This window comes from Gadus chalcogrammus, chromosome 4 (assembly GCF_026213295.1).
Source record: "Gadus chalcogrammus isolate NIFS_2021 chromosome 4, NIFS_Gcha_1.0, whole genome shotgun sequence".
Lineage (NCBI taxonomy): Eukaryota > Metazoa > Chordata > Actinopteri > Gadiformes > Gadidae > Gadus > Gadus chalcogrammus.
The window spans coordinates 34,162,030-34,188,002 of NC_079415.1; the positions used below are offsets into that span (position 1 = coordinate 34,162,030).

The window sequence follows — 25,973 nt, forward strand, 5'->3', positions numbered from 1 at the left end:
ATAATTATCCATTATCCATTTTCGATTAGCATCCATCGCAGTGGCCAAGGAGCCAACACGGGTTTTGTATTCACTATACCTCACTAAAGGACAATTATAAAAAAAAAGATTAATATATTAAAAATTGTTAAGGCAAATGCAAAAAAATAAAGAAACAGTACTTTGTGAATCGCATTTCAGGTAAATAGGAAAATGCCGTAAATGTGAATCTAAGGGATATTAAATATGTGATTTGTTTCCGACTAGGTTAATTAGGATCCTGTTGGCACATAGCATGGCTTGCTCAAAGTATAGAAATAAATTATTCACAAATTTATATTTGTTGGCTGGATTATTTTTAGAAGTAAATTAGTTATATTTGTGCTGGATAAATCATATGTTACACATTAATGGTCCTATTTTCTCAGTTTGTTCTTTTATTCAAACTAAGGTGTATGCTTAACTGTTAACCAAACTAAAACTTTATGGGTATATTTTATTTTATTAGAATATCCTATGTTTACATGCAAACCGTGCTATGCTATACCGCACTTCCAAATAATAGTGGGGATGCAACCACCAAGAAGAATAGCTAATAGTCACACTTTCGAACTACAGACTGTGGGCCACCATGTATCTATTTACATTTGTTCATCCTTTCCATTGACAAACCAAATCAAATAAAGGAACACTAACTCCGGAATATTGATTCAGAGTGGGTTCACAGTGGGAGCCAATGAGAGGGTAGAGCCCAAGCCCAGATCATGTAAAGCAAAGAAAGCATGCAGGTGAACAACGTGGCCCGCAATGTTAGAGCATTCTTTGTAAAGCATGGTGTTGGACCGGCAGCCCTGCAGAGCTCAGCAGGCACTAGTACAGCCTGGGGAGATTCTGCACGTTGACAAACGAGGCCTTAAAGCACTAACACACCTCCATTACACCAGGTAACATACGTCACATCATCCGTCCATCTGTAACGGTGATTATGAGTCTCGCCAGGCGACGCATGCATGTCCACACACACACTGCAGCAGAAGACAAGCACTTCAGTAGCCTCTACCCTTCCTATGCACCATACACCAGCATTTCAACCTTGTTTCTTACCTGGTATGTCAGATTGGAACTCTGTTCCCTTAGGGACTCTTGGTATTTCCATTCCATGTTTTACTACATGGATAAAGAATTTAAGGCTACTCAGAAATTCTGTCCGAATACCAGCCGTGGTGGCGGCACTAAATAGCCCTAATACCCTCTGCAGGACCAAAAACACTGATCACACCACGGAACGTGACCATGCCTTTTGAAGATCAACCATTCCAGTCTAATGTTGTACTATGAAGAGCTTCAACATTTAGGCCATCACGATAAGCCCAATCCCTGTCTCATATTACAAAATTACCATTATATTAATATCCTCCAGCGCATATATTCTATTCAGGGGGACAAAATACTCTACGTCCTTGATGTGAAAGATGATCTAAATCAGCAAAAGGAACCCTTTGTTAGGGACAAAAAAAAATAATAATCACACGGGCATAGAGCTCCGCTGAACCACATCATCCATTAAAAGCAAAATAGAGAGAGAGCACCTCGGGCTTCAGATGGCCAGGTACTCATCCGGCTTCACATCAGCCTTCCCCCATGGCTCTAAGGCCGGCATCGCGAGGGGGCAGGTGTGTAAAAGCCCTGAACGACGACATATGAGAGACGGTGAATGAACAGAAGAGAAAGGGGAAGGGAACATGCAGATATGCGGCGTTCCCTTCTCTTGTCTGAGGACGGTGCTTTTGTGTGTGTTTTTTTGTTCCCGCTCTCCCCGGGGCCGAGCGGGTGCATTGTCTGACAGTGGGCTGCAGGACTCCGGAGCAATCAGCCCACGGTGTCGTCAGAAGTGCTGAGTGTGCTGGTGCAGCGGCTACAAAACCCGCTATCTGTTACGGCCACTGCGTGTCAATGCATCACCTTAATCACTCCATGCCTCATACCTCAGCCGCATGAAAACCTTCACCGTGGCACAGACAGCTTCCCGGGGAGGCGACGACACAGCCCAGCCCCCACCCCCTCCCCGTCCCCCCCCCCCCCCGTCCCTGCTGCTGCTGCTGCTGCGCTGCTGCTGCTGCTGCTCCTCCTCCACCAACATCATTACCAACCAAAGACCAGAGAAAGTGCTTACCTAGGAGAACACAAGGCAGAGAGAGAGAGGGGGGAAAGAGAGTTAGTCAAACAGCAGCATTATGCTACACTCAGTGGGCTCACAAGACTCGCTTCACCAGATTATCCAATCACTCTCGGTGACGCCAGAGTGCCGTTACCTGTGGTGTTAGCATTATGTGCTTCAGAGAGAAAAATACAAAAAGCCTCTATGGGTTCATTGCTCCATTCCCCATACAGGCTGTCTTGAGAGAGAGGGCAGGGGGGGGTTAAAGAGAAGGTTTGTGAATTGATGTTGCTTATTATGCATCAATGAGCCATGTTGTTGAGAAATTTGCCACATGGTATTTCGGTGCATATGGAGATAATGCCTGGCACAATGCCTAATCGTTATCCATTTTGAAAATGTGACATCCTGAAATTTGTCACTTTGTGTTTTTTTATTTTGTCCGTTAGCAATCAAAGTATGTGCATGCGAGCAAATGCACACACGCACACGCACACACACACACACACACACACACACACACACACACACACATAAACATGAAACGACACTACAGGAGGTTCAAACATTGTGGGAGAACACTCTCTCTCTAGTGCAGGGCGAGCAGCACACTGCGTCCGTCTGTCCTCCGTCTCTAGATTTGTGTTCCCCAAAGACTACGGTTGTCATCTGAGTCTGCAGACTGGCCGAGCGGTGCACGCCACTGGTTAACGTGCACTGCTCAATGGTTTAGTGATCGCTTCAGGTTGAAAGCATCGTGTAGTGGGGCCCTAGCTTTAGACGGGGCCCCACGCTGAGGTAACTGGACAGAAAGAGACAGAATCAAACTCTAAACCCTCTTCATTCTGTGTTGATTTTATTTATTTGTTTGTTTGATTGTTTGTTTGGGCGTCCCCACGGTGATCACCGTGACAACGCTGAGCATCGGCACCAGGAACTCGCTGCCCAAGGTGGCGTCCAAGGTGGCGTCTGCTACCTTGGGCCGTGGGCTGGTTCATCAGCACGTGCCGCGCCGGCCTTCGTCTTCCCCGCGCTCATCGAGCTCGCCGCTGTCGACCAGCGTCCAATCGGAGCTGGGCCCGGGGCGGCAGGGAAGCACCGCAGGCCCAGCACCCAAAGGGGCCAATACTTCATCATCCGTCACCATGGAGACCGGCAGTTGAGTCATTTAGCAGACGCTTTGATCGAAAAAGGACTTTGTTGATTCAGTTAGACAAGAGAAAAAGAAGGTTCACACTGACATGTGATTACGTATTCATTAGCATATCTGTGGATGGCCGTCGTTATTCTAGGGTTTAGGTATTATTTCTTCCTCTCTCTTATCTCCTCCTCCTCCTCTTTCCCTCCCTCCCTCACCACCTCCTCACTCCCCCTACCCATCGTTTATTTTTCCTTCACCCCTCCTTCCTCCTCCAACTCCACCCTTTCTCCCCCCCTTCCACCTCCTCCTCCTCCCCCTCCCACTCCTCTACCTCCTCCCCCTCCCCAACATTCCTCCTCCTCCCCCCCCTTCCCCTCCCCAACATTCCTCCTCCTCCCCCTCCTCCTCTTCCTCCTCCTCCTCCTCCTACTCTTCCTCCCCCTCCTCCTCCTCCTCCTCCTCAGAAGCTTGCCCCCATGGTGCTCTCCAAGAAGCCCAACAACATGTGCTCGGCCGGGGTCAACTACACCCCCGACCTCAGCTGTCCTCCACCCTCTCCATCTTCCTCCTCCTACATCACACACACACACACACACACACACACACACACACACACACACACACACACACACACACACACACACACACACACACACACACTCCAAGGTGGTTGTTCCAACTCTAGCCCATGAGCAGCGGGAACACAACTAATATTTTTTATTACACTTTTTCTTTATTCATTGCCTTTATAATGTGTGTGTGTGTGTGGTGTGTGTGGTGTGTGTGTGTGTGTGTGTGTGTGTGTGTGTGTGTGTGTGTGTGTGTGTGGGTGTGTTGTGTGTGGTGTGTGTGTGTGTGTGTGTGTCAGAACTACTTTTACCAGCAGGGGGTGCACTAGTACTTCAAAGGGGGCAAACGTTCCAAAAGCAAAAGGAAATCCCCCACTGACCAGACTGTGTCGCAGTCTGCTGCTCTCAGCTCTGCTGCTCTAGTACGGTGCACTGTGCGCGTGCACATCGAGGAGAGCTCCTACAGCAGCGTAGCGCTAAAAAACAGCTCGTTGTCTGTTTCTGTCGAAAATCGGATTTTATCGGGTTGGATTTAAAGAATTCGTGGAAGCCCCGGAAACCCGAATAGATCTACACCGATGATCCCAGTTACAGTTGCTTATAACCACTAAATCACCACAATGTCTCTCGTTCTGCACCGGCTCTCTTTAACTCCAGAAAGAAGAGAACACACATCAACGCATTTGAAGAGGCCGACACGGTGAATGAATGCAGTGCACTCACATGCCGTGGGGGCGGAGTCAGGTGTTAGGGGAGGAGGGGAGATGACGTCATGTTGAGGAAACGAAACCTAAAGCACCCCGACGTGTAAGCAGTTCTCTCTTCTAGGATAAATATAACACGCATTACATAGTCTGACAGACAGCAACAACAACAAGGTGAGTAAAGCATTACAACTTTGAGATAAGTTAAAACCACTTTTGCCATTATGGGATAACAAAAATAATGGGATTGCTCAATACAAAAACCCTGTCGTCTGTGTCTAGGTATGGCCTGTGCAAACGCTCCCTGGTCTGAAGAGAACTTTTCATGTTCTATCTGCCTCGATGTGTTCAGCAGTCCAGTTTCCACTCCATGTGGACACAACTTCTGCAGAACCTGTATTACAAAGTACTGGGATGAACAAGTCAAGTACAAATGTCCCGTTTGTAACGAGCTTTTCAACACAAGACCTGATTTACGGGTCAATATCCTCTTTTCAGAGATGGTTGATCGGTTTGGAACGTCCGTACGAGTAAAAGAGCAGCCTTGTGTTGAACCAGCAGAAGTTCCCTGTGACGTCTGTACTGGGACCCAGCTGAAGGCTGTGAAGTCCTGCTTGGTGTGTTTTATCTCTTACTGCCGAACCCACCTGGAGCCACATCAGAGAGTCACAGTCCTGAAGAAACATCGGCTGGTCGAGCCTATGGACCGCCTGGAAGACAGGATGTGTAAGATACACGACCGACTTCTGGAGCTCTTCTGCCAGACTGAACAGGTGTGTGTGTGTCAGTATTGCACAGAGACAGACCATAAGTCACATCCTGTTGTACCTCTAAAGGAGGAATATGAAGTGAAGACGGCCCAGCTTGGGAAGATAGAGTCTGAAGTTCAGCAGATGATCCAGGAGAGAAAAAATAATATTCAGGAGATTAAAGACACAGTCAAACGCAGCAAAGCAGACGCAGACAGAGAGATAGCTGATGGTGTACAGGTCCTCACCGCTTTGATGCGCTGCATTGAAAAGTGCCAGGATGATCTCAACCAAATGGTTAAAGAGAGACTGAAATCCACAGAGAAACAAGCTGAAGACCTCATCAAAGAGCTGGAGCAGGAGATAGAAGATCTGACCAATAGAAGCTCAGAGGTGAAGCAGCTCTCACACACTAAAGACCACCTCCACTTCCTCCAGGCCTTCAGATCCCTGAAGGATCCTCCACCCACCAGGGACTGGACGACGGTGGAGGTCCGTCCTCCGTCATACGTAGGGACCTTGAGGAGATCCCTGGATCAGCTGGAGGAGACACTGAACATGGAGATGAAGAAGCTGTGTGGTGCTGCTGAACTGAAGAGGGTCCAGCAGTATGAAGTAGATGTGACTCTGGATCCTGATACTGCTCATCCCAATCTCATCCTGTCACAGGATGGGAGACAAGTACATCATGTAGATGTAGTAAAGGAACTCTCAGAGAACTCTAAGAGATTTACATATCATGTATATGTTCTCACCAGGCTGAGTTTCTCCTCAGGGAGATTTTACTTTGAGGTCCAGGTTAAGGACAAGACTAGTTGGCGTTTAGGAGTGGCCAGAGAGTCCATCAAAAGAATAGGCAAGATAATAGTGACCCCTGAAACGGGATACTGGACTCTTTACTTTGACAAGGATAGGTTGGTATTTAGAGATAACCCTGCTGTCCGTCTCCCTCTGAGAGCTGATCTCCAGAAGGTGGGGGTGTTTGTTGATTATGATGAGGGTCTGGTCTCCTTCTATGATGTGGCAGCCAGGGTTCATATATTCTCTGCTACTGGCTGCACCTTTAGTGAGCCTGTATATCCATTCCTGTCTCCATGTTTACATGAAGGAGGTAGAAACTCCGCCCCCCTGATCATCTCACCTGTCAATCAAACAGACTAGGACCTTTGTTTGATAATAAAATAATCAAACAACCAAAACAACTAATGTCGTTTCCTGAATTACAATATCTACTATGTGAAATCTGAGAGAACTCTATTCATATCGTACTTTTAACAAGTATTTAACATTTGTCATTTAACAAGGACCAATACATTAAGCTACTAACAATGTGTACTATAAACCATATTACCCATTATAACTTATAAGACTAAACTATAATGTTCAATGTCTCTTTATCTGAATTGTTTTTATATTTTTAACGATAAAAATAATGTGTAAGTACATAATGTGAAATGTTAATTTTGAAAAAATTATCAAATTGTTCTTTTTTAACCAAATATATTCCTTTTATTATTTTTAATCATGCTTGACAACACAATACAATGTATGTAAACTTGAATATGAATGATTTGAATACAAATGTACTTAAAGTATAATGGCGAAATCTTCTGTGGAATAGGTACATTTTCAGTACAATATGTATTCAGTGGAATAGGTATATTCTCAGTACTACATGTATTCAATGGAATAGATACATTCTCAGTCAAATATGTATTCAGTGGAATAGGTACATTTTCAGTGGAATAGGTTCAAACTCAGTGCAATATGTACTGAGTGGAATAGGTACATTATCTGTAAAATATTGTGGGTTTTATGGTGATGTGTGGTTGAGGCATCCTCACCTGGCCGAGTCAGACTGATTGGACTCTGGGGCTGGCTGAGGCTGCACACCTGTTGTCCATTGAGTAATCAATGTCTCAACCACCAGGGGGTGCCCTAGTTCTGTAAACGCTGCAAACCTTTCAAAATAAAATCCCTGAAAAAGTCGCTGGCCAGAGGCGTCCCATTCACTCCGTCGACTTGTTTATTTCAGTCTTTATAACAGAAATATAGAGATACATAACTTTACATTTTTCGACATAAATGTTTTGAATTATCGTATATATATATATATATATATATTAGAGCTGTCAAGCGATTAAAATATTTAATCGTGATTAATCGCATTAATGTCATAGTTAACTCACGATTAATCGCAAATTATTTTTCTATGCTAAATATCCCTTGATTTTTTTGTCCCATAATTCTTCTCATTTTAATTCTCTCATCAACATGGTGAAGTGCATCGGCTTGCCTTGTGCAAATGATTTTTTATTGATAACAACATTGGCATATACTAATCAAAACAGGACGATACAAAAAAAGAGCCTATAGTGCTATTAACGACTGCTTTGAACAAATGTCATTTGAACATAGCAGTCAGGCTACTGCTTCTTTGTTTTGAGCCAAAGAACATTTTTATTTTTCTTATTTTATTTTTTAATAAATTAATTGCGTTAATCGCGCGATAACATTTTTAACGCCGTTAAATTTGGTTTGCGTTAACGCCGTTAATAACGCGTTTAACTGACAGCTCTAATATATATATATATATATATATAGACTTCAAGCATAAAGGTCAATGATATCGGCCTTCTCAACCTACTCTCTTTCAATCGAGTGAAAAAGTTGTACCCGCACACAGGGGCGGAGTGGGACACTAATGCCGCTTTTCCACCGCACATGTAGCTCGACTCGACACGACACGACTCGACACGACTCGACACGGTAGCAGCGCGGGTGCTTTTCCACCGCAAATAGTACCTCCGGGACGTGGGCGGGGGTCGTCTGCGCGAAAGGGCCGTGACGTATTTTTGTACGCGACGCAAACAACACCTACGTAACCCACACATGGACAGAACCCACATAACAACAATGGAGAACATCGATGCGATGGTATTCGTGTTCGTATTATTAGCTGGCATGTTGAAGAAGTGGAATATGTTGGCTGCGGCGCTACTATGGCTGTTCTATCGTTACCAGCATGGTTGCCATGTCGCTCTCGTGACTTCGTCACACTCTCTGGCCAATCAGTGGCCGGCCGTCTGCCGACGTCACCTTTTAGCATCGGCTCAGCCGCTTGGAACCTAGAGCGAGGCGGTACTAGAAAAAGCAGCCACTTGAGGTACTAGATCGCGGTGGAAACGCAAAAAAGGCGAGCTGAGTCGAGTCGAGTCGAGTCGTGTCGAGCTGGTACCATGCAGTGGAAAAGCGGCATAATAGCCACCGGGAGAATCCTCCCCGGTCCGGCCCTTCCCCCCCCCCCCCCCCTCCCCAACAACGTTTTTTTTTGTTTGATTTTTCAGTAATAAAAAAAAAATCTGTAAAAATGAATGATTTAATTATAATTAAGAAAATAAAAATGTGTAAAATAGGCCACTCCGAGAATTGGCGCACTTCCTTACAAGACCGGTAACCATAGCAACGCCGGTAAACAAAAGCAAGCAACCACGAACCCTCTCGCCTTCTCTGTCTGACGCGTCTATAGGGTCATTCCATTAGACGTGGGGCCGCTCATATATCCCCCTACATTTCCGAAAATGGACTTGCCCTGCAAGCTGTTTATTGGATAAACGCATTTCCCAATCCCAGGAGTCTTGGCTCCATTCTACGTCAATTCAAGAACAAACAAATTAAAGTAAACTGTAGTTCGTATTATTTATTTATGGCTATGAAACTTCTGTAACGCCTGAATAAAGAAGAATTAAATGAAGTAAAAAAAAATAATTTAAAAAAAACCATGAATGAGACATAGAGAGTAAGCAAGTGGTATAAATATTGGTTGGATGTTCACGAGATATATATTGTTTATTTCGGGGATTTCGCGGCGTCTTGAGGGGGAATAAATTATGCTCAGGGCCGGCTTGCAGACGCTTCGCGGCCGCTCACAACTGTGGGCCGGTCCAACTGACTTCGCAGGCCGCTACACAATTGCGGGCCGGTCCGGCCGACCACTGTCCTTCCTCTCTCTCTCTCTCTCTCTCTCTCTCTCTCTCTCTCTCTCTCTCTCTCATATAACATGAAGGTGTTAAATGAATGCAGCGTGTATATGGCGTCGGCTCTGGCTGGTGTGTCGAGGATAGCCACAGCAGACAGAGTGGGAGACGTCTTCCGTTGTCGCTCTTCAAGGTGCTGAACTTTGGCCCCCGATGGACATACGCCACTTAAAGAGAAGCACAAATGTGAAACACTTTGCAGGTGGTACTACCTGACCAAAATGTGATGAGATAAGCAAGAGAAAGCGTAGAATTGTTGACAGATTCTTTGTGCTGTACAAAATCTCAATGGCATTCAAAACAAGACTGCTGTATACGGCTATTTTGTCTGGTTCCTAACCAATCTTTCACCTACAATTATAGAAGATAATCTTATCCAAATTATAGCTCAAAATATGACCATTATCAGGCGTTTGTATCCAGAGCGTCCAGTGAGATGAAGGCCAAGGTCTGGGCTGCTCAGGGAGGACATTGGGGATCCTTTGGACGAGGAGTCTAAACAAACCAACCAAGCGGGTCCCCTGAGCCCCTCAACAGTCCTGGTTCATTGTGGGGCTGCAGGGCTGCCGGCTCCCCTGTGAACGCCCTTTCAGTTCAGCTTCAATAAGAGGAGGAATGGTGTGTCACATCAGAGCCTAATCAGCAGGGGACCGGGTCACCCTATCAGCCAATCAGAGGGGATGTCTGCAACAGCGGGTGACCGGGCCACCCTCTCAGCCAATCAGAGGTGATGCCTGCATCAGCCAATCAGAGGTGGTGCCTGAACCAGCAGGTGTTTCACCTAGAGAGGGAGACAGCGAATAGAAATAATGCAAACCGATCGATAAATGGTGTAGAAAATATGTCTGGTTGAATTATCGATTAAATGGCCTGAATTAATTTATGAATTCAGTTCCTCCCTGAACTACGGGCCGTTCTGTGGTTTCTTAGGGCGTGGCACCAACTGCCAAGCTCTACCGGTCGAGCCAGAGATTAAAATCACCCAAAGGATTCCTGGAATCGTTGTGTCCCCGTTGATCAAAACAATCAATAAAACAAAAATATAAGTATCGTGTGCAGCGCAGCACACCGCCAACAGACATGGCCTTTCCAGCGAGCTCAAAGCAAACCAAATAAAATGTTTGGGGAATTTGGGAGGAGCGGCACCCAAAGGAAACCCACAACAACTCACTGATGAGCGACCTCCTTGCTAACCATCGAACCCTCATTTGTGTAAAATGTTGTGTTGTCTAAGGCCACGTTCACATCTAGCGTTTTTTGTAATAGGGAAAAGTTGAGCCTACCGTTTTTTCAACAAAAATAAAAGCTGGCAGCGTTTTTGGCCCTAAAAGCGCCGAGAGCGTTTTTTCAATCGCCTAGCAACGAATCCATTCTAGACCCGACGTAACTCGCCTACTACGTATCCAGGCTAGAGCCCATTAGACATGTCGTAGATCTCGACATGTTTTGTAATTTCAACTATTAATCGTTCCACCGGCACTTTCCCGAGTGATTTGTCCGCCATTGTTTCTTGTTTTGACAGTTGGGAGTTTCCTTCGTGACGAAGTGTCAATGTTCCGCTTGTGATTGGTCAGTTGCCCAAAAGACGCCTAACGTCGGCCGCTTTCTTCCTGAAAGTTGAACTTTTTTAAACGCTCCATATGGCAGAAAAAAACTCTGGGAGAGGCGTTTAAAAAAGTGGCCGTGACTTTTTCCAGAAACGCTCTGCTCCATAGGAATATAATGTAAAACAAGCGCTGGCAGATTTAAAAAACCGCTAGATTTGAACGCGGCCTAAAGCGTTATAAAGTCCACTAAGGTCCTTTATTATCGGTCGGTCCAGGGTTCCTTCCCTCTGGGCCTTTAGGGGTGTTTCCTTGTCCTATAGAGAGCTAAGGGTTTAGAGGGCTTAAATAATAGCCTAGCTACTAGCCTTAAAGGTCATGTCAATGATTTATCTGGTTAGATTCATCTCTCGCTCTCTCTGTCTGTCGGTCTCTGTGTGTCTCTCTCTCTATTTTTTGCTTTCACCCCATTGTGCTATGTACTCTTCCATTTACTATGCGTGAGGTTCAACGAAAATAGGAGAGGGAGAGAGAGGGAGAGGGAGAGGGAGAGGGAGAGAGAGAGAGAGAGAGAGAGAGAGAGAGAGAGGGAGAGGGAGAGAGAGGGAGAGAGAGTCGGACTGACTGACTGACTGACCACTTCAATGCATAACATTTTAAAAACGTATGTAAATATGCCCTCTAATGGCCCTCTATCAAAGACACGCTATTGCACGTGTCAACCGTAACTGGCAGTGCTCGGTTATCAGGATACGTAGATCAAATGTTCTGGCTCCACCCCAGAGATGGTGAAAACCTGATCCCCTCAATGGAAAACTACATTTTTTACATTCTGATAGTGGGTTGTGACCCGCTCCAACACCATGTTTGGTTTCCCTTTACAACTTGACTACATGTTATTTTATTATTACAACCCTACTGTCAAAACATGATTGTTATTCTCTCCTTTTTTCTCTACAGGCTTATTGGTATAGAAATGAATCACAATTATGCTGCTTGATTAAGTCGTGTGTGGATGGGTGTGGATGGGACTCTTTAGACACTAAAGCATTTCTCATCATTTTGAACCAAACTAATGGCTGCAGTGAAAGAGTAACAAAGAGCAGGTCCAGTTATATTAGTTTAATATGGCTGTCCAGACAACACAGGTAGAAAGGTCTTTAATTGTCTAGTTCTGCAATAACTCTGTAGCTTGATTCAGCTGGACCGTAGCATAAGGTGAGTGTTCAGTGATTGGTCACCTGCTTGGCTACGGAGCCAGGAGGGAAGCACACTCCACCCGTTCAGTTAACTTGAACGAATAGAAGGAAATCCATGGACTGAAAAGACGTAAGACTGCAACGGATTAATGCAACATCATTTTGCTCAAACACACCTTGATAACCCTTAATAACAACTAGAACTAATATACAGGTACTCGTTGTCCATCACTTCAGATTTAAACACAATTTGTCCATGGTACGTAAAAGATACCAATAATGCACCACCAGTCATAATGCAACATTGTTAACTGCCACGGAACATTTTAGATTTGTTTTTCTGTTTTGCTGGCATTGACTGTGTTGTCTCTGAATAGTGTACTTGTTGGTCTGGTTTGTCTGCCCTACCCTGAGTCACGTGATGCAGCTGTTTTATGAGGTTAGAGATTAGCCTTATATAACTACCAGCGTTAACTCAATATTAAATATTAAACCATACTAGCACATTTAAATGGTACACACAGGGAGGGGGTTGTATTTATGGGAGACTGCATAGAAACTACCAGCCTCAAGAAGTCAAGTCAATTGTTTTTGTACAGCACTTCATTCCAGTTCCAGTGGAAAACCACCATCAAATCACCACAATGCCTCTGGTTCTGCACCAGGTCTTGCTCTGTGTTTTGTCCTGAATTGTGTTTTTAAACATATTTGAAAACATATCAACATACTTGAAGAACAGCGCATGAATGTCAGTGAGCTGTGCGTCCGTGGGGGCGTGGCCCGGTGTTAGGGGAGGAGCCAGGTGTTAGGGGAGGAGCCATGTGTTAGGGGAGGAGCCAGGTGTTAGGGGAGGAGAGGAGAGGACGTCTTGATCAGGAAACAAAACTTAACATTCCCAGAAACCAAATCCATTCGAAGTGGAAGCAGTTCTCTCTTTCAGGAGGAAAATAAAACAAATTTTGAAACATATAGTCTGACACACTGAAACAATAATAAGGTGAGTAAAGCAGCACAACTTTCAGAAAAGTTAAAACCTCTCTTCCCGTTATGGAATTAAAATATAATGGGATTGCTCAATACATAAACCTTGTCGTCTGTGTCTAGGAATGGCCTCTGCAAACACTTCCGGGTCTGAAGAGAACTTTTCATGTTCCATCTGTCTGGATGTGTTCAGGAGTCCAGTTTCCACACCATGTGGACACAACTTCTGCAGAACCTGTATTACTAAGTTCTGGGATGAACAAGTCCAGTACAAATGTCCTCTTTGCAACATGCTTTTCAACACAAGACCCGATTTAAGGATCAATACCCTCTTATCAGAGCTGGCCGCTCAATTTCGAACATCCGTACGAGTAAAAGAGCAGCTTTGTGTTAAACCAGGAGAAGTTCCCTGTGACGTCTGTACTGGGACCCAGCTGAAGGCTGAGAAGTCCTGCCTAGAATGTTTGACCTCTTACTGCCAAACCCACCTGGAGCCACATCAGAGTCGCAGGCCTGAAGAAACGTCAGCTGGTCGAGCCTATGGACCGTCTGGAAGACAGGATGTGTGAGAATCACAATCAACTACTGGAGCTCTTTTGCCGGACTGAACAGGTGTGTGTGTGTCAGTTCTGCCCAAAGACAAACCATAGGTCCCATCCTGTTGTACCTCTAAAGGAGGAATATGAAGTGAAGACGACCCAGCTGAGGAAGATTGTGTCAGGAGTTTAGCAGATGATTCAGGAGAGAAAAATAAAGATTAAGGAGATCAAAGGCACAGTAGAAATGAGCAAGAGAGACGCATACAGAGAGATAGCCGATGGTGTGCAGGTCATCACTGCTCTAATGCGCTGCATTGAAAAGTGCCAGGATGATCTAAACCAAATGGTTAAAGAGAGTCTGAAATCCACAAATGGCATCCGAGAGGGCCTAGTTCAGTGCTCCGTTAACGTGTCCGATTTTTGGACTGGTTCATCTGCTGCTCAATATCTCTCACAGTCCTCTGCTTGCGATCATTGTGATTCATCATGTATTGATCCATTTATTCATGTTACGTATTTTAAGAATCTAAGCTACCCACACATAGTCCCAATGAAGACCAAACATATTAGCCGTAAATACCATACATAGCCACAAGGGGAGCCTTACTGAAGGCTGCAATAGATACTTTATCCACAGAGGGCAGCACCACAGACCAAGCGAGGAAAACCGAGGATTACGTCCCACCGGTTTTCTCCAAGTCTTCCGGCCCTCCGAGTCCATAAGAAAGCCTCCCCATTGTGGAGACAGGCAGAACTCTCAAGGCTAAGCTAGGATACCGGTGGGTTAGTGTCTTGGATTAGCTAGGAGAACACTCTCGCACGTGCTAAGGCACATCTTCAATCTCTCTTAACTTCAGAGCATCAGTTTACCATACCGAAAATACTTTATACAAATAAAGTATCTCTTTAAAGCTATTCCTTTGGATTCGACCCCTCTTTCCTTGAAGAACATGATAATTGGTTGACCCCGACGTTCGTGGAAAGTCCGGACCGAGACTGGCGACCGCGAGGCCGTTCGGAAAGCAGTACAAGCTACTTACAGGCGCCACAACAAAGGTAAACAGAACCTGTTGTCAATGACTAAACTCTGTATAGTTAGATTAGTAACATTAGGTGAATAGCTTGTACTGCATCCGTCAGGCTGCGGGGACGTGTAATCTCGGACTGGTTTAAATTCATACAGCCGGTTACAAACGGCCTAGAATAAACTAACAGATTGAAATTAAATAACGAGCTCACGAAGTATAAGGGCTAGGAGTGTGTTTTATATGGGTTTGTAGATAGACAAATGCAATCCTGATTAGATCTAAATGTCCGTACCAACGTGGGAGACGTATTACCTGTGGTTATATGTTATTTATTTGGTGTAGCGACCGAAGTTAAACCGGGGCACCATAAGGTATATTTATTACCGACCATAAACTTCTGAACTCTTACGGCGGGGTGAGGAAAGGTCAGGTCTTTAACGTTAACCTAGCTTAGTTGCATATTAAACCGGAAGCTTGGCCGTAGTTAGCCAAGGAATTCAAATCGAATTGATTCCTCACAGCCCGGTTCATGTAACATCTAAATGTGCAATTTTGGTTAGTATAGAACGCAGCCGTAGAGGTGGACTTACGCAGGAATAACCCATCTGCTATCAAGCGCCTCGCTAACCCGCCGTGGGGACAAACTTGCAGGAATCTCTTACTTCTTATAGAGATCCAATACATGCTTTTGACTAGAGCTACCTGGGTCAAAACTAGTTTGTCTCTACAGCCCTTTGGATGTAACACGTGGTGTACGATTTAAGCGGACCACGCGTCTTGGAAAACGTGCGGTTCCTTTGTTCATACCATCAGTCGTTATAGTCGAACTCCTTTTTTGAAATAGACGCCATTTCTCTAAAGCAACGGGGGGCTCAACTTAAGTGTTACATCCCTCTCTCTCTCTCTCTCTCTCTCTCTCTCTCTCTCTCTCTCTCTCTCTCTCTCTCTCTCTCTCTCTCTCTCTCCTCTCTCTCTCTCTTCTCTCTCTTTGCAAGTCGGTAGGAGATGAATGGTCAGTCTTTTGTTAAGACTCATAACCTCTGACCTAGGCAAAAGCAGATCTCTATCTCTCGGTGCCGGTGCTATCTTGTGGCCTGGTTGCGCAGTCCGGTAGGACTGGAACAACTCGAATAGTTGTTGTACTTTTTCTCCCATACCCTAGAAAACCCCTTTGATAACCCCAAACCCTTCTGTCCCTGTCTCTAAAGATCCGGTCGTCAGACCACCCTCCCCTCCCCATCCTTTTATCCCAATATCCCATATCCTATCGTAAACTCACCCCCCTCTCCCCATCCCTTTGTCTTAATATCACATATCCTATCGTAAACTCACCCCCCCTCCCCACCCTTCTGTCCTTGTCCCCACATCCTATTGTAAACCCCCTTCACACCACTTTCATCTCTCTCCGCAGGTCCTGGAGTAAAAGCCCCCCACCCCCCTTTATTTTTTCACTTCTCCACCTTATCTCCACCCTCTCCGCAGGTCCTGTTGCAGATCCCTGTCCCCATCCCATTGAATACTGTTTATTGACGGGTACACTCACAGCACGACGTGCGAATAGTGTGTGCTTGGTCATTTAAGTGTTGGATATAGTAATAGGTTATCACAGCCTTTTGTCGTTCAGATAGAAATCAAGAAAAGTTTCTTTATCGATAAATAAGTTGTGAATTCCGAAAAACCCAAACACTCTTAGTACTTCGCAGCCCCTGTGCCGCGACCCCCACCCCCACCTAACCTCTCTCTCTCTCTCACTCACTGTCTCTCTCGCTCTCTCTCCCCCGCTCCCTCTTCCTCTTCCTCTTCCTCACTCACTCACTCACTCACTCACTCTCTCTCCACTTTGTTTGTACAGACATATTGCTTTTGGGCAACCAGGAAGGTTGTTCCACAGATTCAATACGGAATATTGAAGAGTAATTAACGTTGTACAATCTTGTAACTCCCAATTCCTCGCTCTTTCTCTCTGTCTGCCTGCCTGTCTAAAGGTAGGCCCTACCACCTTTAAATTCCTTCCCCATCCTTTAGTCCCTATCTCCCACCCCCCCCACAGAATAGATTTGTCTTTAATGCCCCACTGGCGTCGTTTTGAGTACTTGTAGTTAACGATTGTTCATGGTTATGGGTGCGAGGTAAGGTCCTCCACTATCGGTCTCTGTGAAGATCGAGCCACAAAAGAACATTAACGAGAGTTCCAATCTCCTCCTCCACTGTCTTAATGAACCCCATCCCCCACCACCAATCTTCCTCCCTCTAAACCCTCATCATATAGACCACCCCCCAGCCTCTCCCACGACACATCTCTCTCTGTGTCGCTATTTTTAACAACGATAACTTTTATATATACATGTACACACAGCGCGGAGAAAGTGTACTGAGAGCGCAAAATGCGGTTAAGTGGTAGCCTTATGCCATAAGGTACCACAGTGTTCAGCCGGACAGATAGAACTCAGAAGTTTCTGTAGTCGGCTGATACGTATGTAGTATGCACCGCAGCCATATTTGTAGTTCTTGGTAGTGCCGCCTACTCGTTAACACGAGATTATTCCCAATTACATCTCAACATCTCCAAATGTACCACAAGTATATAACTATTATTAGTCCCAACTAGACGTCCCCCCAACTTTCCAAGTAGCCGATCTCTTGCATTTGTAATAAATTTGTTCTCTTTTCTCGTCAGGCCTTGGCAACCCGAGCAGTAATGGATGCCCGACATTCATCATTTTAATCGTTAACATTACTACAAATATTCTCTTTTCTAATCAGGAAGGCAACGATCAGTTGCCCATCATCATCATTTTACTTCTGTGCATAAAATATTAATTCTCTTTTCTCTTTAGGAGGTGGCAACACAAGCATTATAGTTGCCAAACACTCATCTTTTTACTTCTCTGCATTGATCTTAATTCTTTCTCTCTCCAGGAAATGGCAGTATAAGAACGAATGCCAAACACTGACAGTAATTATTTTTCAGGTTGCTGAGCACTTCTGTCTATTCAACATGCGTTTTGTAGCAAGACAGGTAGAGAACCAGGCTGGTTCAAATAGACACGGGGTTCAACTGCTAGAATAATATGTTGAATTAATAAATGGTGCACATGGTTTTAAACGGTGCCCAAGGAGGGAGTTAGCTCAACTGCGGTAGACACAATTACAATACGTTTTTTGCGAATATTAAATGTACATGGCTTAAATTCTGCTATAATCAGCTACTACATACGAATAAACACTGCGTGAAATGTTCAAAGGTCAACTATTGCTTCCGTTGGAGCGATTGCAATAGATATAATATCGTACCACAATATGAATGCATTATCTTGTATTCGACAATTAGGAAAGCCGGATTCCAGAAACTAGAAGCCTACAAAAGGGCACCAACCCAGAGGTCTTGCATCAACCAGATCCCTGTACGGCAGTTACACAGTGATCTTAAAATAGCTAGACTCCACATCATGAACGGTTAGCCTTTAAAGTTGTCCATAGCGTGCATACCGCTCGTCCACAGAAATCCGGGGTTATCCAGGCCTGGGGATTCTTATTAGAAGAGTTCTGGGATAACCTCCAATAGAGGAGTCCCCCCCAATAGAGGATCCTGAGGACAAGCGGTAGAAATGCATAGTTCAACAGACCTGACGAGGTCCAAAATACCAAAATAAGAAATGGTTAGGATTGGTTAATTTTAATGCGCATGGCTGAAGCAATGCGCAAGGAGGGATGTAGTGTGAATATTAAATCAAGGATTGAAAGTTGTGTAGCAAGACAGATCACAGACCAGAAGCCGTCCGATCCAGAGAATCCTTCACCAACGTCGGTGACACCTGGCGAGTGGATCTGGGTGAAAAAACACCATCGAAAGACCTAGAAGACCGGTGGAAGGGGCCATACAAGGTATTCTTGGCCAAACCCTTTTCTGTTTCTGTAGAGGACCGACGTGGGGCCCAGTGGCACCACCTGAGCCGGTGCCGCAAAGCAGATACTCCTGGCAGATCGTGGACTGAGACCCTGACCGACCTAGCTGCACTCCAAGCCAAGGACAAACACTCCTCATCCCAAGACGATGGGCCACAGCGTGCCCTTGGGAAAGTACCTGGTAGGATTCCTTCTGGTAGTCCTGTTCCAAGAAGGAGCGGGAGACAACATCGCCAGGTACCCACCGCCTAAACCAACAACAACAGGTCAGGTCTCGTTAAGGTACTGTCGAGGGATAGAAAGTATCTTTGAGCTGAATTTTTGTGATATGCTGCCCTGTGGGACCAGGAAGGACCGGGTCTACCAGGCAGAAAAGTACATGTGCGTAAGCACCAGACGAGACGGTAGCTACATGAGAGATTATTCCTGCGAGGCGTGGTTTCAGACATCGTGGCTTACCCATCCTGGGTACAAGGAGGGCTATTATCCCCTGAGGTCCAACTACAAGGAAATCCAAAAGGGAATCTCCCTTACCAGAAGATTATATGGCTATAAAGAAGTCTGGAGCAATAATGGTCTAGCAGTCAAGGGAGAGTCAATATTCATAAAGTAAGGGCAGATTTACTCATTCCCGAAAACAGATCTCATAAGACAGACAAAGGCCTGGTTTTTCTAACGTTAAGGGCGGATACTTATGGGGAGGACCTAAAGGTAGTTATCCATCTATCAGGAGTTGCATGCGGTCCCAATAAATTTCCATCTAGAGGGACGTATGATTCCTTAGGAGCGCCTCATCTCTCACCCGGTAGTGCACCCAAATGGAGGGACGCACGAAGAATATTGGGAGGTAAAGACGGGTGAGCTTGATCAGAACATGTGGTTAAAATGGATGAACTACACGGCCCGGGCCCAGGGCAAGACCAACTGCATTATCTGTGCCGCCGGCCGCCCCTCCTTGACCACAGCCCCCGCTAGAATCACCCCGCATAATTCACCGCAAGGTTTTGTTTGTCTATTGGAATTATTCGTGGACGGCCACATCCCAGGGTGCACAATTGCAATAAAATCCAGACTAAATAACATGTATCCTCAGACCCCGATTAGATCTTTACCCCCAAGATTTGAAGTTAATTTAACTCCGGACTATCATTGTATCACAGGAAGGGGAACAGGGAGAAAGGTGGGATCATTTCCTCTTGACTCTTGTAACACCACTAGAGAGATAAAATTGTTGTCCAATATGACCCGTGCCCGTAGTGATATATGGTGGTTCTGTGGAGGTCTGATCCTCAGGGGAGTTCTCCCCTTTGAATTCTCAGGAACATGCGCAATCATACAGTTAATAATGCCCATCTACATTTTACCCGATAGCAAGACGGTGATGGATCTCACATTATCCAGCAACGGTGGTCTCCCGGACTTGACCCGTCGGAAACGAGAGTATGCACCAGTCCCGGGTAGTTTTGATAAAAACATATACATAGACGCAATAGGAGTACCCGAGGGGTCCCCAACGAACATAAAGCCCGGAATCAGGTAGCGGCAGGATTTGAATCAGTTCTATTTTGGTGGTCTACTATTAATAAAAATGTTGACTGGATAAATTACATATACTATAATCAACAACGGTTTGTTAATTTTACAGAAGAGGCAGTCAAAGGACTGTCCGAACAATTGGATGCCACCTCCCGGATGACCTATCAGAATAGGCTAGCTTTAGATATGTTATTAGCAGAACGAGGAGGGGTGTGCGGGATGATAGGGACAACATGTTGTACATTTATCCCCAATAACACAGCACCAGATGGGTCCGTGGCCAGGGCATTGGCTGGACTGCAATCCCTCAAGTTGGAGTTGGCCGAGAACTCCGGTATTGGTGACCCAATAGCTGGATGGATGGAGAACCTGTTTGGTAGGTGGAGAGGTATGATCCAGTCAGTACTCATCGCGGGAATAATGGCAGTAGCCGTGTTAATTGTTGTCGGCTGCTGTTGTATTCCCTGCGCACGAGGGCTACTGAATCGGCTGATCACCACAGCATTGGGCGCCACAAAAGTGCCAGGTGACATTCATGCTTACGTAGGAATCAGATATAATCCGTTGAACTTGAATGAGATACCACCTGAGGACCTGAACCTATCCAATTACAATATATAGAATAAAATGCCACCATTTGTAGCACCTGTGTCTAAGATAATCAATATCCTGGATTTACTTGAATAATTAATTATTGAACCACCAAGACGAGTTGTGCTTGTTATTATATAGTATTGTTTGGTTGTGAGTACAACTCGTTATTTCTGAATCGCTGCATTAATAATGGTACAGTTGATCTTCTTGAGGCGATTGTTTTACAGGCCACCTGTTACTGACACGACGACGGAGAACCTGTTTGAAGGCTCCCATGATGTAGGAGTAACCCTCTGAGTTGAGCCCTTGACAAGGAGGGACGAGTCTTGGGTTCATGAATTACAGGCCAGACGGCGACAGAAAAAACAATGACTGCAATAATAACAAGCCCAAAACCACCCACATGAACCGGCGCACCAAAACACGAAGATCACCTGAACCCCCCAAATCTATGCCCAAACCACCCACATGAACCGGCGCACCAATACACGAAGATCACCTGAACCCCCCAAATCCATGATAGCTTGTCAATTATTTTGAAATTTTAAAATTGTATTATGTCTACCAATTTTTACTTTACTTTTACACATGATGAAAATTGTATGGCCTTGTAGCACATAACCAAAAGTATTAGCTCAGGATTTCTATGAATAGTTTTGTTTGTGTGATATTTGGCCATGTGATTGTATGATAACAAGATTTATGTTCATTGTTGTATTGTTAAATAATGACCTGTATTCCAATGAGACCCACAAGGTGGATGCCATTTCAGTATTATGAGCCCGTTGTGGTTTTTCCCTCTATTCAAGAGTTTTCCACAACGGTAGATGGTGTTGATCCTAATTTGACTATGTTTTCGGTGTGGTAAATGGTTTATGTTTAAAATATTATTGTATGGTCATCTGAGATGACCAAGGAGGGACTGTTACGTATTTTAAGAATCTAAGCTACCCACACATCCAATGAAGACCAAACATATTAGCCGTAAATACCATACATAGCCACAAGGGGAGCCTTACTGAAGGCTGCAATAGATACTTTATCCACAGAGGGCAGCACCACAGACCAAGCGAGGAAAACCGAGGATTACGTCCCACCGGTTTTCTCCAAGTCTTCCGGTCCTCCGAGTCCATAAGAAAGCCTCCCATGTGGAGACAGGTAGAACTCTCAGGCAGCTAGGACGGTGGGTTAGTGTCTTGGACCAGCTAGGAGAACACTCTCGCACGTGCTAAGGCACATCTTCAATCTCTCTTAACTTCAGAGCATCAGTTTACCATACCGAAAATACTTTATACAAATAAAGTATCTCTTTAAAGCTATTCCTTTGGATTCGACCCCTCTTTCCTTGAAGAACATGATATTCAAAAGATCCAAAGACAAAGAAGCGGTGCATTACGGTATCAGTTCTATATTTCTGCATCCGGTACGTCACGGACTAGCCCACGTGTCTTGGCCGCATAACGCGGAAGCCAATCGCTCCTGTATGTTACCATGCGCCACTGAGCAGTTTGTATAGGAATGAATGGGCGGCCATTTTCCAGTCCGTGGTCCATCCTTTATTATGTCCATGCTGCATCCTTGGCGAGCCAAAACGACCCACAATCCACTGCGTTCACACGCCGCACGGGTATATAAAAAATGGGGGAAAGCATTACACGTTCAAATGTAAGTGAAGTTATATTAAAGTTTTCAGAAATATTTTGTTCCGTATTGGTTTTTATAGATTCATCATGTTAATGCAAATAATCAAGTTAAAGACCTGTGCCACTTTTCAAACGTTTTTGCAACTTAATGATACATTGCTATATTTTGCATGGACGTAGCTGGTGTTAAACACCACTGTCAACAATTTAAATGTACTCGCTCACAAGATTACATTATTTATGTATACCTATTTATGTTTGTGTTTAATCTTTTTTTTAGGGTCAGCCCAGCAAACGGAGGCTTTTGTGCACCTTGGGGTGGCGCACAAACATGTTGTCAAATGAATGCACCACCGATCATTTGCAATGTTTGTAATTTGTAATGAACGTATATAATTGTATTTTATATAATATACTTATGTGTTCAAAGCACTGGTAGATTGTAGTTATATATGAATGAATCAGATCAGTTAAATAATATATCCAAATAAATACATGATTATCACTTTCTTTGTCTTTTTTCCCCTGCATAATAGTAATCAACCGTACTGTAAATGTGATGCATGAATTAAGTTCTCAGACAATTTCACTTAGTTTTATAAAAATTTAATGGATTTTTTTTTTAATAAAGACGATTCGATCAACCGCAACAAAGCTTTTGTGACTTCCTCAAAGAGGCTCCATGCGAAGGAGACATGATCACATTCATAACAGACAAAAGTCAAATAAATATCGATCAACTTGATTGCTGCCATGTTTTATTCATAAGCGCACATGTGTTTACAAGCTTAAACGCAGTATTAAAAAGCGGAAGCGGAAGCGCTTCCACACTAGCAAGTCGTTCCAAAGTCTGAACGTTACAAACGCTAGGAAGCGCTCGAGCTAGCACTCTAGTCTCATCTCCATAGGACGCGACTAGCAAGGACGCGTATTAGCAAGGCTGCAGCCTTCACATTGGGAAACAGCCGGTGTCCTAGATCCGCAATAATGACGCACTTCCTGTAAACGCTGTCTTTTTATTCATCTCCTTTTGATTATTCTAATCTATGAATAATAATCTAATGTACAAATTATTGTTGCCTATAGTTGGGTTATGTATAAAAGAAGAATCGGTTAACTTTCCAGCGCTCCCAACACAAAGTCAAAACAGCGATCCACACGAAGACACTTCCGTTCTCCACCTTCAGAATAAGAGTCCTTAACAGGAACTGGGTTACATATGCATTCATCAGTGCTTTTTGACATGTTTCCAATGGCTTTGTTTGTGCAAAAGAACGGGCTGCGTTCAATGAAATAAAAACCAAGACGGATTGGGCCTTCTTTTTATGTCCATGATTGAGCCCCTTTTATAAACAACCCTTCCGGGATTTGTCCGTTGGCTTGTGTCGATACATCAAGTGTCGATACGCAACCCAGTCGCCAAGAAAAAACGTCAGTGGTGTACGTTTCCATGAACACTGGATACGCAGCATTTCAACGTAAAAAATAGCGTGTTATACCTACAGTATCCACGTGTGCCGCTGTGGAGGCGGGTTTCGGGGTTTGGGTTTCACGGCTTTCGCGGCAAATTGTGGACACGATTGTTTAGTGGGGGGGGGGGGGAGACTGTTGTTGACCGGGGAGGGGGGGGGGGGGGAGACACGTTTGTTGAGGGGGGGGGGGGACACACGATTGTGGGGGGGGACGACGACGACGACGACACGGTAGTTGAAGGGGGGGGGGGGACACGTTGTTGAGGGGGGGGGAGACACGTTTGTAGGGGGGGGGCACGCTCGACAACGAGAGTTGGTTTTTATTAACGCTCGACAACGAGAGTTGGTTTTTATTGAACGAGACTTCAACACGGAACAGCTGCGCGAAACGATGGTCACGTCACTCTCGGTGACGGTGTCGACAATAATGAACACACGGACAATGTTAATAGAACAACACACAACCACATAACATCCCGAACCCATTAACCCCACTTAATCCTAACAACAAAACAAGTTAACAAAAGCCCCATTTGTCAACTGAGAACCCAATTCCCAGAATCCCCCGCGGCTCCGGAACACGGCGTAGCTTATATTAATCTTTATTATCTGAATGGGAAATGCAATATTTTAGGACAGATACACCATTAAACGCGTTTCTAATGACATTTCTAGCGAGAAATGTACATTTTCCTTACATAATCTTCAGTCAGTGAATGTGTATGATCTTTATTAATCTTTATTATCTGAATGGGAAATGCAATATTTAGGACCGATTCACCGTTAAACGTGTTTCTAATAACATTTCTAGCGAGAAATATACTTTTTAATTGCATAATCTTCAGTCAGTGATTGTGTCTGATCTTTAGTTTTATAGTTATTAGGAGTTGATCGGCTCGCTCGCATGTTTCAACGACGTCAGGTTGCTTTCGCTAAACTAGCAGCTCACGTGCTTCCTGCGTTTGTGTTATTAAACTGTTACTTTATGTAACTTTTAATGATATCATCTTGTTAGAAACACGATATCTGAGAGCCAACCCAGTCGCCAAAAACATACCTACGTTGACAGTGTACGTTTCGTGAACACTGGATTACGTCGCATTTCAACATAAAATAGCGTGTTATACACACACACACACACGCACGCACATGCACAGACACACACACACAAGCACACACAAGCACACACACGCACGCACAGGCACACAGACACAGACACAGACACACACACACACGCACACACGCACACGGTGCATTTCGCTGCTAAAACAACAACAAAAAAATATTCCCTCAAATATTATTACTTTCAAAACGTTGGCCAAAATGGCCAATAATATCTTTTTTTTTGGGATGCTTCTAGGACATTTTGGGTGGATTTTGAACGGTATGTGGGGGGCAGGTGCTGTCTCCTGTTGACCTTTTGACCCCAGACTTCTGGGGGAATAGCTGAATCAATTCATTAGTCAATCAGAAGCATGTAAATATCTTTCCGGTGGGTAAGAGGACGAACAAGGTGTCCTTCAACATCTACGCTTCCAGGCGATTGCAACGGTGCCACACATGAGCATATTCGAACATGTTTAATGGTAGTAATTAGCTGTCGAAATTGGAGGCCTTAATCAATACTGAGCAGCTATTGATTTGCTTCCCGATAAAGATTTGTCACAAATGACATGTTATTTAGCATCTACACGTTGAGCTGAGTCCAATGACACCAAGAACGACACTCTAGCTAATGGTAACATGTATTTACATGGTACACCTAGGTCTAGGACATGATCTCGGTGTAGCAAGAGGCCGAGCTTGATCTCATTGGACTCAGCTTAACGTGTAGATGCTAATTAACATGTAATTTGTCAAAAATCTCCATCGGGAAGCAAATCTATAGCTGGTCATTATTGATAAAGGCCTCCAAAATCGACAGCTAATTACTACCCCGAAACATATTCAAATATGATCATGTGTGGCACTGTTGCAATCGTCTCGAAACGTAGATGTCAAAGGACACCTTGTTTGCTCTGTTGCACCACCGGGAACTATTTTCATACTTCTAATGGATTGATTCATATTTTAAGGTTTCGGAGTGGACTTTAAGTGGCTGCAGCAGAAGTGTTGAGACGAAAGATGATATCAAGAGATTTATAGAATATTCCCATTCACATTATGATTCTTCGTCGTAACATCCGACCAAACA

The 25,973-nt window shown here is 44.6% G+C and overlaps 1 protein-coding gene across 1 annotated transcript; it reads left to right on the forward strand.

Moving 5' to 3' along the window:
• The first annotated feature begins 4,250 nt into the window (after positions 1–4,250).
• LOC130381393 (E3 ubiquitin-protein ligase TRIM39-like) lies at positions 4,251–6,735 on the forward strand. Its single transcript, XM_056589005.1, has 2 exons — positions 4,251–4,725; positions 4,834–6,735. Exon 2 carries the CDS (start codon positions 4,836–4,838, stop codon positions 6,459–6,461), a length of 1,626 nt encoding a protein of 541 aa, XP_056444980.1. The 5' UTR covers positions 4,251–4,725; positions 4,834–4,835; the 3' UTR covers positions 6,462–6,735.
• Positions 6,736–25,973: the final 19,238 nt, after the last annotated feature.